This window comes from Lonchura striata, chromosome 36 (genome assembly GCF_050655825.1).
Source record: "Lonchura striata isolate lonStrDom1 chromosome 36, ASM5065582v1, whole genome shotgun sequence".
Classification (NCBI taxonomy): Eukaryota; Metazoa; Chordata; class Aves; order Passeriformes; family Estrildidae; genus Lonchura; species Lonchura striata.
Genome location: NC_140738.1, coordinates 11699015 through 11714056, shown reverse-complemented (window position 1 = coordinate 11714056; position 15042 = coordinate 11699015). Strand labels below are relative to the sequence as shown.

Here is a 15042-nt window from a genome sequence, read left to right as displayed (position 1 = left end):
CTGCCGGAGATGCCCTGGGGGGATCTCCTTGCCCTTCCCTGTGGCATGGAGGCAAATCCCATCCTCTCCTTGTCCTTCCTCCACCAGAGCAGGAGCTGAGGATGGAGACCAGGAAGGACAAATCCCTGCAGCAGAACCTAATGGAAGAGGCTGTTTTGAGCAACTCCACAGCGCAGGAATCCAACAGGGAGGAAAATCCCTGGAGGTCTCACAGGAGGAGGGGCTGCAAGCCCAGCCCAGGATGCTGTGAGGAGGAAAGACCCACTCTGGGCCAGGAAGGTGGGCAGAGCTTCAGCCAGAGCTCAGAGCTGGTGGTCCCTGGGAAGCTTCCTGGTGGGCAGAAGCCCTACAAGTGCTTGGAGTGTGGGAAGACCTTCAGGGAGAGCAACAGTCTGAAATGCCACCTGATGATCCACACCAGGGAATGGGCCTACGAGTGTGGGGAATGTGGGAAGGGCTTCAGACGGAGCTCCGACCTCATCATCCACCAACGCATCCACACTGGAGAGAGGCCCTACGAGTGTCTTGAGTGTCAGAAGAGGTTTCAGAACAGCTCTGGTCTCCTCAAACACCAGTGGATTCACACGGATGAGAGGCCCTTCCGCTGCCCTGACTGCAGGAAGGGCTTCAAGCGCATCTCCACCCTCGTCACACACCAGCGCATCCACACCGGGGAGAGGCCCTACTTGTGTCCCCAGTGTGGGAAGAGCTTCACCTGGAGCTCTGACTTGACCAAACACCAACGGAGGCACCAGTAAGGGAAATCCTGAAAGTTCCCCAGCTGCAGGAAGAGCTTTGTGCACTGCTCCAGCTTCATCCACCATTGGAAGACCACGTTGGGAAGAGCCTTGGTGATCCATGTTCCCTGTGATCCATGCTGGGAAGACACCTGTCCCTTTTCCTGCTGCTACCAATGGCCTGATATGGGATTGAAGGGCATGAGGGTCTGGCCATGGCCCTGTCACTACATTCACTCCCACCTCAGGTCATTGCCAGGGGAAGGAAAGGGACTCGCTCTCTCTTTCCCTGAGGAGACAGGTGTCCTTTCCATGCAGGAGGAAACACGTGGCCAGGAAGATACAATTGATGGTGATGTAGTTTTCCCTGTAAATAGTTTTTCTTATCCCTTCTGTTTTCAATATTTTTTCTGTTTCTCTTTGTTCCTTATCTTTTTGCTGTTCCCAGTAAAGTGTTCTTATCCCAGCTAGGGATATCTTTCCCCTTTTTCCTTCAATGGAAGGTGGGAGAGCAATGAGTGCCAGCAGGGTTTTAGCGGAAGTAGGAAATTGCAGAATCCCATTCCTGAACCCCGGCCCCTGGAAATGGAGCATCCCAGCTGGTGCCAGCCCTGGTGGCCATGGCAGCAGCCTTGGGAGCGGGTCCCTGGCTGGGGCTGAGGGAACCTCTTCACTCTGGTGCCGAGGGACAGAAGTGGAAGGAGCAGCTGCAGCTGAGTCGGGGCAGGCTTAGGTTGGATTTCAGGAAAAGGTTTTTGCCCAGAGGCTGCTGGGGCACTGCCCAGGCTCCGCAGGGAAGGGTCACAGCTCCAGGGCTCTCTGAGCTCCAGCAGCGTTTGGACAGCGCTGCCAGGCCCAGGCTGGCAGTGTTGGGGTGTCCTGTGCAGGGCCAGCAGTTGGACTCGAGGATCCTGATGGGTCCCTCCCAGCTCAGCCAATTCTGTGGTTCTGGGATCCATGACCCTGGGGATGGGAGTGCCAATGGTTGCCATGGCAACGGGCTCCAGGCCTGAGCTGGTGTCCATGGCAACCACCCCTGGCATGGGGTCTCCATGGAGCTGCCCAGGGACTGACCATAGCAACAGGGGCTGGGGATGGTTGCCATGGAAACTGACCATAGCAACAGGGTTTCCTGGTGATGGTTGCCTTGTAAGGATGAGATTTGTCATAGGCCCTCAGAGGTGTTCCATGGGGACTTTCCAAGAGTCTCCAGTCTGTTCAAGAGCTGGAATGTCACACACAGAGACAGGGGCTCCATGGAGCCCTCCCAAGGGTTTCTGGGGATGACAAAGAGCCATGTGGTCAGAGGCAGTCACAGCCATTCCATGGTGACATCCCAGGGCACCTTGGCCTGCAAAGGCACTGATCTGTCACAGGCACTCACGGGGGCTCCACAGTGACATCCCCAGGCTGTCAAAGAGCCGGGATGTCACAGGTACTCAGAGGGGTTCCTGTCATGTGCAGGGTGGGAGCTTCAGGCAAAAGCTTTATTGCTTTATTGGAGAAACTCCTGCTGAGTCATGAGATGGAGACACCCAGCAGCCACCATGGTTTCTAAAAGCCCTGCAGAGCCTCCAGACTTCTAAAATTCCCTTTAAGAGAGGAGACTGGGAGTGACTGGATCCAATCCCGGCCCCAGAATTTGTCAAAGGTTTATGTATAAATGATTGGACAGGTAGAATCGAACAATTTGTCAATGCAATTTTTCATACAGGATTAATGATGGAATACCAGATATATTTATATAAATACAATCTGATAATGACTAGACAGTAAGCTCTTAACCAGAGTTATTTACTCCACAGTCCAGAATCTATAACACCTATAGGATATTCTGCTCTAGGAAGCAATTTTGAAGTCAGCAGGGCCTTGCTGGAGTGGTTTGAGCCCATTGCAGGCAGAGCCTCCTGCTCCAGCAGGAACTGCCTTTCCTGTGCCAGGAGCAGGGCAGGTCCCGCTGCAGGAACAGCCCCAGGCCAGCCCCAGCACAGGGAAGGCCTCGGGCACAAGGGCAGAGTGCCGTGCTGGGAGCTGTGCCAGGGACAGCCCGAGGCACCAAAGGCACCTTGGCAGCAGCAGCTGCTTGCAGGGCATGGCCAGAAGCCTCCCTTGCAATCCGGCCTGGTGGCCAGCGCTGCAGAGCTGCTGCCTCAGGGCTCATTTCTGGCTGGGCTCTGAAAAGCCACTTCTGCTCCACGAGCCTGACGGGGAAGCCATTGGCCCAGCACCTTGGGGACAAGATATTAACAACAAAACTCTTCATGCCAGCAGAGACAAGGCAGGGGCAGAGGAAAGGGGAGAGCCAGGCCCAGGGGACAGGGCTGCCATGGTGATGGCTGTGAGGTCACTGCCCTGCAGCAGCCTGGCTGCTCTCAGCAGACATTCTGGCCAGAAGTGTTGTGAGGGCACCCAGCACATCCAAGAACCCACACAACAGGAATTCCATCCTTGGGGAGGGGAGGGGATTTCACTGGGTCAGGTTGCACACACTCCCTGATTTTTGAGCATTCCTGGGATGGGAAATCCACTTCTCTGGAAAAACATTTGCCATTTTGTGCCACTCTCATCACTGTAAATATTTCCTCCTTCTAACAAATTTAAATCCACTCTCATTCAGTTTAGAGATATTTACCATTGTTCTGTCACTGCTAGACTTGGGAGAAAATAAATTTGATAACTATTTTTCCATTTTCACAGACCTTGGGGAGGACCCAAATATCTCCCAAGATGGGGTTTGAAGGCTTCATCACATAACGAGCAGGTAGAGGCTGCAGGCTCTGGGCTCAGTTGTGTGCAGACTGAGGACAGAACAGGAGTAGCCTGGGAAGGATTGAAGGGTGGTTCCACAGATGCTGGAGTTTTATTTCATTGTATAAAACAGCTGGAGAAAGAAATAATGGCACCAAAGGTGTAGAGTGCCCCTGCCCAATGAGGTGGGAATTTTACCCAGACACAGCATCCGGCGAGAGCGTGACTTAAAGAAGATTCCACCCCTCCACGCTGTGGGGTGTGCCCCTGAAAGCCTGGGAAAAGACACTCTACCCTATCTGATCAAATGAGGAATGGCCCCAGAATGTTCTTATTTTTCTGTACCCTTATTGGCTTAAATTGTGCTGCAATGTCCCCACTGTAGTTTTTTCCATTGATTGTCCTCCTCAATCCACCCCTTTGCAGTCTCCTGCTCCTCTTAATATTGGACCTTGATCCTAAACTCCACCCCTACCCTGTAATATAAAAGTCTTGACCCTACCACCTCGTTTCTTGTGTATGTCCCTGGGAAAATGAAGAAACCTCAGTTTTCTACACCGAGACCTGTCCTGTTGCCTTCCTTTCCCTGTTGGTCATTGGTGTCTGCCTGAGGTCTGAGACTCTGGGGCCTGGGGCAGTTGTTGCGCCCTTTGCAGCGGCGGAACACAACAGTGCTTTCCTCCCTATGGAAAAAAGAACCGTCCTTATCTATGCAGAAATTGCGGGAATTGGGCTTCCAACTCCCAAATTCCCTATATCCAAGGGTTGCTTTCAGACAAAAGCTACCAGGAAAGAGAGGTCTGGTTGCCCTTGGCCCCTGGTGGCTGCCTTTCATCTGCCCCACTAATGCTGGTATTCCGTGCTTTCCTTCCTTTGGAAAGAACCATCCTCCTCCAAGTGTCCATGTCTAAAATTGGGATTCCACCTAAAAAATTCCCTATATCCAAGGGTTGCTCCCAGACAAAATCTGCCAGTACCATCAAGTCTGACTGGCCTTGGCCTCTGGTGGCTGCCCTTGCCACCCTGGGGCTCAGTTCTTTCCTTCCCATGGAGATCACTGTGACACTGTGGGCACCTCATGGAACCAAGGGGATCATTGTGGCACCACTGGAGCCCATGGAACCAAGGGGCCATGGTGACACCGCGGGGCTTCATGGACCCAGAGACCATTATGACTCTGTGGGACCTGATGGAACCATGGAGACCATTCCAACCCTTCAGGGCCTCATGTCACCAAGGGGGCATTGTGACACCTCAGGGCCTCCTGGAAGCAAGGGACCATTGGGACACTGTGGGGCCCCATGGAACTGAGGGAACATGGACCAGGTCTGGCTGGCTTGGCCTGCCAGGGCCCACCTGACAGGTCTGGCTGATCTTGGGATGCCAAAGGCTGCCTCTCATCAGCTCTGGGAGTACTGGGGCTCTGTGCTTTCCTTGCTTTGGAAAAGAACTGTCCCTCTCTTAACATACCCATTGTCAAAATTGGTACTCTCCATAAAAAATTTCCTATATGCAAGTGTATCTTGCAGAAAAAAACCTCCCAGTTCTGGCTGGCCATGTCCTCTGGTGGTCATCTCTCATCCACCCAGGGAAACACTAGGGCTCTGTTCCTTTATTCCTATGGAAAAGAACTGGTCTTCATCTCCAGGAACCATGGCCAAAATTAGAATTTGCCTCCCAAATTCCATATATCCAAGGAGTGCTCCCAGACAAAAGTAGCCAGGACAGACAGGTCTGGCTGCTTCTGTCCTCTGGTAATTTTCTTAGACCATGAGCTGAATATTTTCATTTCAAAACACCTTGGAGAGGGCCCAGAGATTTCCCAAGGAGGGGTTCTGGGGCCTCGGGCACATGGCCACTACATATGGACAAAGGAGCTCTGTGCTCTGTGCTGCTGTGGTGGTTTTGCATCACAGAAGTGATGTCCTGAGAGAAGCTGCTAGCAGTTTCCTCTGTGTCTGAAAAAACCAATCAGTAATTAGCTTTGAGAGCTGACAGTCTGTTAAAGCACTAAGGAAGCTGCAGACGCCTCTGTGCAGACACAAGTTAGAGATGAGAAAGCCTGGCTGGGTCTCTCTCCCTTCTGGCCCCACAGAGGTGCCGAGGCCGGCCCAGCCCCGTCTCGGCCGTGGGGCCGGGCGGCTCCTGCCGTGGGGCCGGGCCCCTTCCCAGGGAGCCGCCAGGCGCCATCGGCTGCCGGGCAGGGCAGGGGAGGCCGCGGGGCCGAGGCCGGGCCGTGGCTGCGGGTGCTGACATCTGGCCCTGCCGAGCCCTGCCCCGCCGCCAGCCCGGGCCCGGCCAGGATCCGCCGGGCCCCAGGAGCAGCCCCGGGCCGGGCCGGCTCGGCCAAGGCTCTGCCGCCCTTGGGCTTCGCCCGCAGCCGGCGGGCAGGGCAGGAGAAGCCATCGGCCCCGGCCGTGCTGCTGCTGGGCTCTGGCCTGGCTGCTGAGATCCTGGCCCTGCCCCAGCGCGGCCCAGCCTGACACAGCCCCAGCGCAGCCGCTGCAGAAACCTCCATGGGAAAACAGCTCCGGCCACAAGCACCGAGCCCGGCCGGGCTCACGGAACCATCTGCAGCCCCGGGAGATATTGACTCTGCCAGTGCTGCCATCCTCCCTCCCGTGAGAGAAAAGGACACAGGGCAGGCACACAGAGGAGCAGCATGGACACACCGAGGGCAGGGAAGAGGAAGTTGAGTCCCAGATGGGAGGGATGAGGAGATGCCTTGATCTTGGGGCTGAAATCCTCTGGTAAAGCTGTGGAGAAGGATGTCATTGATACATCAGACTCTCTTTTTGCCTATAAGACATTGAAAACATGGAGAGATTACTTGTTTCAACAAAGGCCTCCATGCTAAAGTGAGCAAATGTTAAAGTAGCTGTGATCCCATGAGAGGTTTGATCAGAGAAAGGGAGAACAGTGATGAGACCCTGTGCCCTCAGAGAGAGATGAAGACCTCTGTTCCCAGAGATGATGATGATTTCAGAAAGAGATGAAGAGATCCTTTGCTCTTAAACAGCTCATCTCGAAATTAATACCCCATTAGCTGACAAGGGCCATAAGCACATCTGTGGGAAAAGATGGGAGGGAGTTCATGATTGCAGATTTCTCCGGGCAGCTGCTCTTTGTGGAAATGAAAAGCCATGAGATAACTGTGGAGAAGTGTCCATAACATTAACAAGAGGAACTTCTCTGCCTAAGTGCAGTGAAGAAAGACTATTTTAGAGGTGGTAAACTGACTGAAAATTTTAGGTTTTGTCTCTTTACATTGTCAGGTTGTATGGAGAGAGGAAGTGTTCTGAAAATTTTGTTCTGATTCTTATTACTCTTTCTTTAGTTATTGTTAATAAAATTTTATTTATACCCTTTTAAAGTTTTGAGCCGACTTTGCCTTTCTCCTAATCCTATCTCACAGCAGGAAATGAGTAAGTATATTCTAGTGAGTGCACTGGTAATTAGCCAGCAATGAACCCACCACACTAATTGAAGCATTGGCTGAGAAATCTCAAATTGGAGAACCAAAACCACTACAGAAACTTCCTGACAAACTGCACAAGAGCAGAGAGAAATTGAGGCAGACCCATGGTTTGTCAGGTCATACTTGAACCTAATGAGCCCCGTGGTGCATTTGGAGCTGAGACCTGGAACTTCAGGGCCTGAGAGGAGATTGCACAAACCTTTCCCGGAGTCAAAGTCGAAGGAAAACCCCAAAGTGGTTGGAGTCTAAAGCATTAATGGGAACCACAAAGGTCCATCTATACCACAGGCTCTTCATGGAGTCCTTGGAGGAGAGAACTGGAGGCCAGGATGGCACAAAAACCTCTCAGAGACTGAAAATGGCACAAAGAACTCTCACTGTGGAAAGGAAAATCCAAAGTACCTTGCAAAAGTTAAGAATCTCAAAGTATTAATGAGCCCCACTGAGTGTCAGTACAAAGCTCTCAAGGGACTCATTAATACAGATAATTGGGGCCATGACTGCACAAACCTCTTACAGAGTCTGTAGCAAAAGGGGAACACCAAGAACCTTACAAGAACTGAAGTACCTTGAAGCATTAATGAGCCCCAATGATTGTTGTTTCTGACAAAGCATCTCCAGGGACTAATTACAGCAGATAATTGGAGGCCATGATTGCACAAACCTCTCAGAGACTGCAAGGCAAAAGCAAAAGCCAAAGTCCTTTGAAAAACTTGCAGTCCCTGGGAGCAAGAAGGAGCCCCCAGGGCCATTCCTGACCAAGGCTCCTCAGGGACTCCTTCCAGCAGATCCTTGAGGCCACTGGGATGTGGGCGTGGGGGGGATGCTGAGGGCAGGACCAGGGGCTGACAGTGCCCAGCCTGGCTGGGGCTGTGCCAGGAGGCCCCAGGGCCTCAGGACAAGGTGTCTCCTCACAGCCCTTGGTGGCACAGACCCTGCTGTGCCCCAGGGCACCAAGACTTGGCTTCTCTTTGTCCCCACCTGGCATCAGTGCCTCCAGTTCTCTGCTCTGCCTGGGGCCTGGGGACACTTGCTCAGTCGTGTCTCTCAGTGGGACCCATTAAATGTCAAAGAAACTTTGGAGTTGGATTCTGACTTGGAGTTCTGGAGAGGTTTCTGCAGCTCCCTCTCAGGGCCTGATGTTCAGGGCCTGAGCACAAAACCCCAGAGGGTCATTAAAGTCCTTGTGCTGTGTCTGTGCTGCTGAGCTGGGCCGGGCTCCTGGCACAGAGGGTGATCCTGGTAACCAGGAAAAGCTTCAAAAGCACATTTCTCTTGCTGAGCAGCTCTTCTGCAAGCCCAGCAGGGCTAGGGCACTGCCTGCAGCCAGCCCGGGCACAGCACAGAGGCACAGAGAGCTTCAATCAGTCAGGGCTGGGAAGGGGCTGACAAGTGCCTGGGGGCAGAATCACTGCCAGCCCTTGGCACAGGAACCTCTGGCTGCAGGACAATGCAGCTGCAGCTCCTGGAGAGATCTCCTAAAGCTGGAACATGCCAATGCCCACAGACCCTGTGAGTGCATTCTCTGCTCGTCTCCTGTGCAGAGCAGCCAGGGGTGCCCAGGGCTGTCCTGCAGAGCAGGGTCCTGCAGCCCAGGGTGCTGTGCTGGGCCAGGGACTCTGCTGCCTGCCAGAGACAGCTCTCAGCCGGCCCTGGAGCTGCTCCCAGTGCTGGGGGACAAGATCTGGGGGAAAGGAGACAGCTGGTAAGTCTTGCAATGTTCTCCTTGTGTGGTGAGGATGCTGAATTGTTCAGGACTGTTCCCAGCATGGCATTTAACTCCAGAACTTTTCCAAATAGATTATACAGGGAGCATAGCAAGACAGGAACTGCATAAATGGGAAATTTCTGCTTTCTTATGTACTAATCTTTGTTGCCTTCATGGGAAATTCCCCATAGATATGCATCTCTCAGTTCATATTGATAAAAAGAAAAGTTTTTTTTTCACATCTAAATAAACCAGGCAGTAACAGAATTCAGCACAGGGACTTTTAGATGCAGCATCTTTGTGCTTTTTCCAGCCTCCTCAGGGTTGCTCTGATGTTGCCATCAGAGCCTGCAGAGCCAGAGCTGCCCCTGGGCATTGCCTGAGCTGGGAGGGGTCTGCAGGGCAGAGCTGAGCCCCCAGGGCTGGGCTGGGCTCTGGCAGCTCTGGCAGGGCTCAGCCCTGGGCACAGGGAAGCAGCTGCTGGCAGAGACAGCTCCAGGCAGCAGAGCCCTGGGAAGGCAGTGGGGGGAAGATGCCCCTAAGCTGTGCTGGGATATTTAAAGTGCTGTCCACACCCAACTATTCCATAATTATTTTTCTTATAGATTCCCATGTGCAGCCACAGCAAATGTCCAACAGCAGCTCCATCAGCCACTTCCTCCTGCTGGCACTGGCAGACACGCGGCAGCTGCAGCTCCTGCACTTCTGCCTTTTCTTGGGCATCTCCCTGGCTGCCCTCCTGGGCAACGGCCTCATCATCAGCGCCGTAGCCTGCGGCCACCACCTGCACACGCCCATGTTCTTCTTGCTGCTCAACCTGGCCCTCAGCGACCTGGGCTCCATCTGCACCACTGTCCCCAAAGCCATGCACAATTCCCTCTGGGACACCAGGAACATCTCCTACACAGGATGTGCTGCACAGCTCTTTTTCCTTCTGTTCTTCCTAGGAGCAGAGTATTTCCTCCTGACCATCATGTGCTACGACCGCTACGTGTCCATCTGCAAACCCCTGCACTACAGGACCCTCCTGGGCAGCAGAGCTTGTGCCCACATGGCAGCAGCTGCCTGGGCCAGTGCCTTTCTCAATGCTCTACTGCACACAGCCAATACATTTTCCCTGCCCCTGTGCCATGGCAATGCCCTGGGCCAGTTCTTCTGTGAAATCCCACAGATCCTCAAACTCTCCTGCTCCTATTCCTACTTCAGGGAACTTGGGCTCATTGCTGTTAGTGCCTGTTCAGTATTTGGTTGTTTTGTGTTCATTGTTTTCTCCTATGTGCAGATCTTCAGGGCCGTGCTGAGGATCCCCTCTGAGCAGGGACGGCACAAAGCCTTTTCCACCTGCCTCCCTCACCTGGCCGTGGTCTCCCTATTTGCCGGTACTATTATATTTGCTCACCTGAAGCCCCCCTCCATCTCCTCCCCATCTCTGGATCTGTCAGTGTCAGTTCTGTACTCGGTGGTGCCTCCAGCCCTGAACCCCGTCATCTACAGCCTGAGGAACCAGGAGCTCAAGGCTGCCATGAGGAAATTGATGACTGGATGCTTCCAGAGACATTAAACTGCTGGCGAATTTCTACAAATCACTTGTAATAAAAGTAATTTTTTATACTTCTTGTTGGTTTATTTTGGTGGTTTTTTTCTTTGTTTAAATTTTTTCATATTGTCCACAAAGAAATGTCATTGTTTGTGCCATTTCTCATTTTGTTTCTCCCCACCTTCCTTGTGGCCACAGACTGTGAATGAGTGGCTGTACTCTCGGTGCCTTTAAAGGAACTAAAGGATTTCCCAGCAGAGTTTTCTGCAGAGATGCCCTTTTGTTGCCTTCTCTGGAGCTGCAGCAGCAATGTCTGTGTGCAGAGCTGGGGCAGATCAGGGCTGGCACAGCAGCTGTGCCCAGGAGCAGCAGCACTTGGTGCTGCCAGTGCTGCTCCCGTGGCCCTGCCCCGCTGCCCTGGTGGCCCTGGTGTTGCTGCAGGGCCTGAGTGCTCTCGGGGCCGGGCACAGTCCTGGGAGTGGCAGTGCCGGGGCTGCAGCAGGGACAGGCCATGGGCACTGCTGGGGCAGCGCTGACGCCTCAGGCCAGGGCCTGGGGGCTCCAGGCTCCTTGCCCAGGCTCTCTCAAGAACATGGCCAGGCCAATGCTCAGCACAGAAAACCCCCGTGAGCAGCTCCAGGCTGTTGGTGTGGGGACATGAACCTGAGGCAGCACAAATGCCATCAGCCCCTGGGGCCAGGAAAGGCTGGGGGATGCCAGGGAAACCACTCAGCTTTGTCCTGGCCTCTGCAGTCAGCCAGAAAGTTTGTTCCCATCAACTGGGAGTTTCCTGTCCCATTGCAGACGCTGCTGCTCAGAGCCAGGGCTGCCTGGCAGCCACCCCCACACTGCCCTGAGCATTTCCTTGGCTTCACCTTTGCTGTCTTTCCTCTTCCTAATATAAATTTTTTCCTCTTGCCTATCCCTCTTCCCACCCCTGCACACAGCCCATCCCTGTTTGACCTTTCCTCTCTGGCCCCACTCCCCATTGCAGTTCCTGACTCAGCACCATGGGAACATCCCTTGGGGAGCAGGATCATCCCACAGGAGCTGCAGGAATTGTCTGCAGGCTCCTGCAGTGCCTGGTGCTGCTCCCTTGCCAGAGGCACCCCAGACCAGGGGGGCACATCTGGGCTGCTGTGTCTGCCTGTGGGGCTCCCTGTTCTGGGCAGTGAGGAGGAGCTGCAGAGGCTCTGCAGGACTGACAGGATGGGCTTTGGGGCTGTGAGGAGAAGCTGAGGGACCTGGGCTGCTGGAGCTTCTGAAGAGGAGGCCCAGGGCTCCTCCTGCAACAGCTCCAAGGGTGGTTTCAGAGAATCACAGAACCAGCAAGGTTGGAAAAGACCCTGGATATCATCAAGTGCAACGTGTGCCCTGACACCACCTTGTCTCCCCTGAGTCTCCTCTTATCCAGGATCAACAACCCCAGCTCCCTCAGCCGCTCCTCACAGGACTTGTGTTCCAGACCCCTCACCAGCCTCGTTGTCCTTCTCTGGACATGCTCCAGCCCCTCCATGTCCTTCCTAAATTGGGGGGCTCAGAACTGGATACAGAACTCGAGGTGCTGCCCAACCAGTGCCCAGCACAGGGGAAGAATCACTGCCCTGCTCCTGCTGGCCACACCATTCCTGATCCAGGCCAGGAGCCATTGGCCTTCTTGGCACCTGGGCACACTGCTGGCTCATGTCCAGCCTGCTGTCCATCAGTCCCTGCAGGTCCCTTTCTGCCTGGCTGCTGTCCAGCCCCTCTGTCCCCAGCCTGTAGCACTGCAGGGGTTTTTGTGGCCAAAATGCAAGACCCGGCACTGGGACTTGTTAAACCTCACTTTGTTGGATTTGGGCCCTGGATCCAGCCTGTCCAGGGCCCTGTGCAGAGCCCTCCTACCCTCCAGCAGATCAATACTCCCAGCCAACTTGGTGTCACCAGGGTTCCATGAGTCCCCAGAGTGTCCCAATGGTCTCCATGATTCCATGAGGCCTCCCAGTGTCACAATGTCCCTTTGGTTCCATGGGACCCCTTGGTGTCACAAAGTCCCTTGGATCCTTGGGCCCTGTAGTGTCATCAGGATCAACAACCCTACTTCTCTTGGCCACTCGTCAGAAGACTTGGACTCCAGACCCCTCATCAGCCTTGTTGTCCTTCTATGGACGAACTCCAGGCCCTCCATGTCCTTCCTAAATTGGGGGCCCAGAGCTGGATACAGCACTCGAGGTGCTGTCCGAACAGTGGGAGGCACAGGGGAAGAATCAGTACCCTGCTCCTCCTGGCCACACCATTCCTGATCCATAGGATCCAAGGGATTTGATGAGGAGCATGGTGGGGAGGGAGTGGGGACAAAGTGTTATTGATTGTCAGCCATGAAGGGTCTTGATTCTCATATATTTTTAGACTGCATTAGAAGGTGCTGGGGATCAATATTAATTGGACATTGCTGATATCAATCAATAAACAGGAAAAGAAAACTTAACAGGGCAAAACAATTCTCTCTGCATTGTTTTCAATATACTATATTCACTTTGAATAAACTTCTGAAATCTGTTCAATTAACCACAGAATAACTGAAAACTCAAATTAATCCCAGAGGTTTTTCTTGTTTGGGCATTTTGAACAAATGTTTTATGGGCTTTTCCTACTGAATTCCTGAACTGAATAGCTCAAGAAAGAAGAGTCCTCTGGAGCAGTAAAATTCATCAGCAGCCTCCAAGTGGCGGAGGATGCATCCCCATCAGAGCAACAATGAGCAGAAATGGGCACAGCTTTGTGGCTGCCCCAGCTCTGGGATGGGCCCTGGGCATGGAGCAGGAGCAGCTCTGGAGGGCCCCAGGGCCGGGGCTCTTGTGCTGGCCTGGGCAGATGGGATGGCAGGAGGGGCTGCAGAGCTCTCAGCACCTCAGGCAGAGGGGAGCAGGGCAGCCAGGGAGCTCCTTTGGCCTTGGCCAAGCCCCTTCCCCCATGGTGGGGCTGAGTCCTGGCTGAGCTGCAGCTGCTGCTGTGCCCTTGGCAGGGGCTGAGGCCGTGGGGCAGTGCCCAGAGCAGCCTGGGCTGAGCAGAGCTGTGGGGCCAGAGCCGGCTGGGCTGTGCTGGGGAGAGGCCCTTGGTGCTGCCCAGAGCTCAGGGCAGCTGGCAGAGCTGGCAGGGAGCTGGGCTGGGCTGGGAGAGCCTGGCACAGAAACCATCAGTGTCCATCTCAGCCTGGCTGAGCGGGCAGGGGCAGGAAGATCATCCAAGGTTCTCTGTGTGGGAGCTGAGCTTGTGACCCCTGAGCCCTCCCAAGTGCTGGGGCTGCACCTCCAGCTCCAGAGGAGATGTGACAGATGGGAGCAGAGACAAATAATTCCTGCTGGATTCTTTATTGTGTTTGCTTATAAATGTGGCCTGGATCCATATGTAGACAAGGTGGTTTGTGTCAGATAACACTTGCAGAGCGATAAGAATTTTTAACTGAAAATTAGATTTCAAACATAATGCACGAGAAAAAAAATACACATTTTATCTGAAGAGCATCTGTGTTTTTCAGAGGATGAGATACTCATTGATGCTCCAGCAGCCAAACCTGTTCCAAAACTCTCCCCAGGGCTTCCTTGAGATGAGAGGTGACCACCAGAGGCCAAGGCCAGCCAGACCTGTCTGTAAGGCAGCTTTTGTGCAGGAGCAATCTTTGACTATAGGACTTCTGGAGGTGGAATCCCAATTTCGGCCATGGACACCTGGCCAAAAGAAGGAGATGGATGAAGGATGAAGAAGGATGGTTGTTTTCATAGGAAGGAAAGGAGAGAGCCCCAGTGTTGCAGGGAAGAATAGGGAGACCACCAGAGGCCAAGGCAAGCCTGGGCACTCTGTACTGGCAGCTTTTTTCTGGGAGAAACGCTTACATTCAGGGAATTTTGGAGGAAAAGTATCAATTTTGTCCATGGTTGCCTGTGCAGGAGGGACGGTTCTTTTCCACAGGAAGAAAAGCACAGAGCCTCAGTGTCTGAAGGCAGGTGAGAGCCACCTCTCAGCAAGACAAGGTCAAACAGACTTGGTAATGGCAGCTCTTGTTTAGGAGCACCCCCTAGATATTGGGAATTTTGAGGGGGGAATCCCATTTTGGCCATGGATGCTTGGATGAGAAGGACAGTTCTTTTCCATGTGAAGGAAAGCCCAGAGCCCCAGAGCTCTGTTTCAGGGGTACATGAGAAGAAACCCTCGACATGCCAAGGGCAGTTGGACCAGTCAGGCCAAGCCAACCAGACCTGTGACCTGTTTCCTTGGATCCATGGGGCCCTGCAGGGTCACACCGGCCCCTTGTTTCCATGGGGCCCTGCAGTGTCACACTGGTGGTGTCATATTGGACCCTTGGTTCCATGAGGCCCAGATGTGTCACGCTGGGCTCTTGTTTCCATGGGGCTCCACAGTGTCACAATGGTCCCTTGCTTCCATGAGGCCTTGCAGGGTCACAGGGGTCTCCTTGGGGCCACAGGGTCACAATGGACCCTTGGTTCCATGGGCACTCCCTGTCCCGGCCCCCGCGGCCGCCCCGCCCCCCCCACTGGCCGTGGGGCTCGTGCCCGCCCCGGCTCCCCCCGAAAACTCCCTAGTAGCGGCAGTTGCTACTTTCGCTGGCTTCTTACAAAGCGGCTTTGCCGCGTTTCTACAAACACTCGAACCGGCGCTTGCCGTGGCCGCCTCGCCACCGCAACCCGTGCCGGGAGAGCGCATAGCCATGCCCCCAAACACGGCCACGCGGCAGAATCCACCGGGAAGCCTGGTGCGCCCACCCCAGCCTGAGCTGCGCCTGCGGGGGGACACCCCGGGGCCCCGCGCCGCGACCCCGCCACCCCCCGCCCCCCGG

The 15042-nt window shown here is 54.2% G+C and overlaps 1 protein-coding gene across 1 annotated transcript; it reads left to right on the top strand.

Moving 5' to 3' along the window:
• Positions 1 to 9128: 9128 nt before the first annotated feature.
• LOC144247103 (olfactory receptor 14J1-like) lies at positions 9129 to 10593 on the top strand. The gene has a single exon (XM_077786451.2). The coding sequence runs from the start codon at positions 9204 to 9206 to the stop codon at positions 10230 to 10232; it is 1029 nt and encodes a 342-aa protein (XP_077642577.2). The 5' UTR covers positions 9129 to 9203; the 3' UTR covers positions 10233 to 10593.
• The last annotated feature ends 4449 nt before the right edge of the window (positions 10594 to 15042 follow it).

What these genes read in the sequence shown, in the direction of transcription:
- LOC144247103 (XM_077786451.2), top strand. Translation starts at nt 9,204, where the DNA reads ATGCCCCTAAGCTGTGCTGGGATATTTAAAGTGCTGTCCACACCCAAC.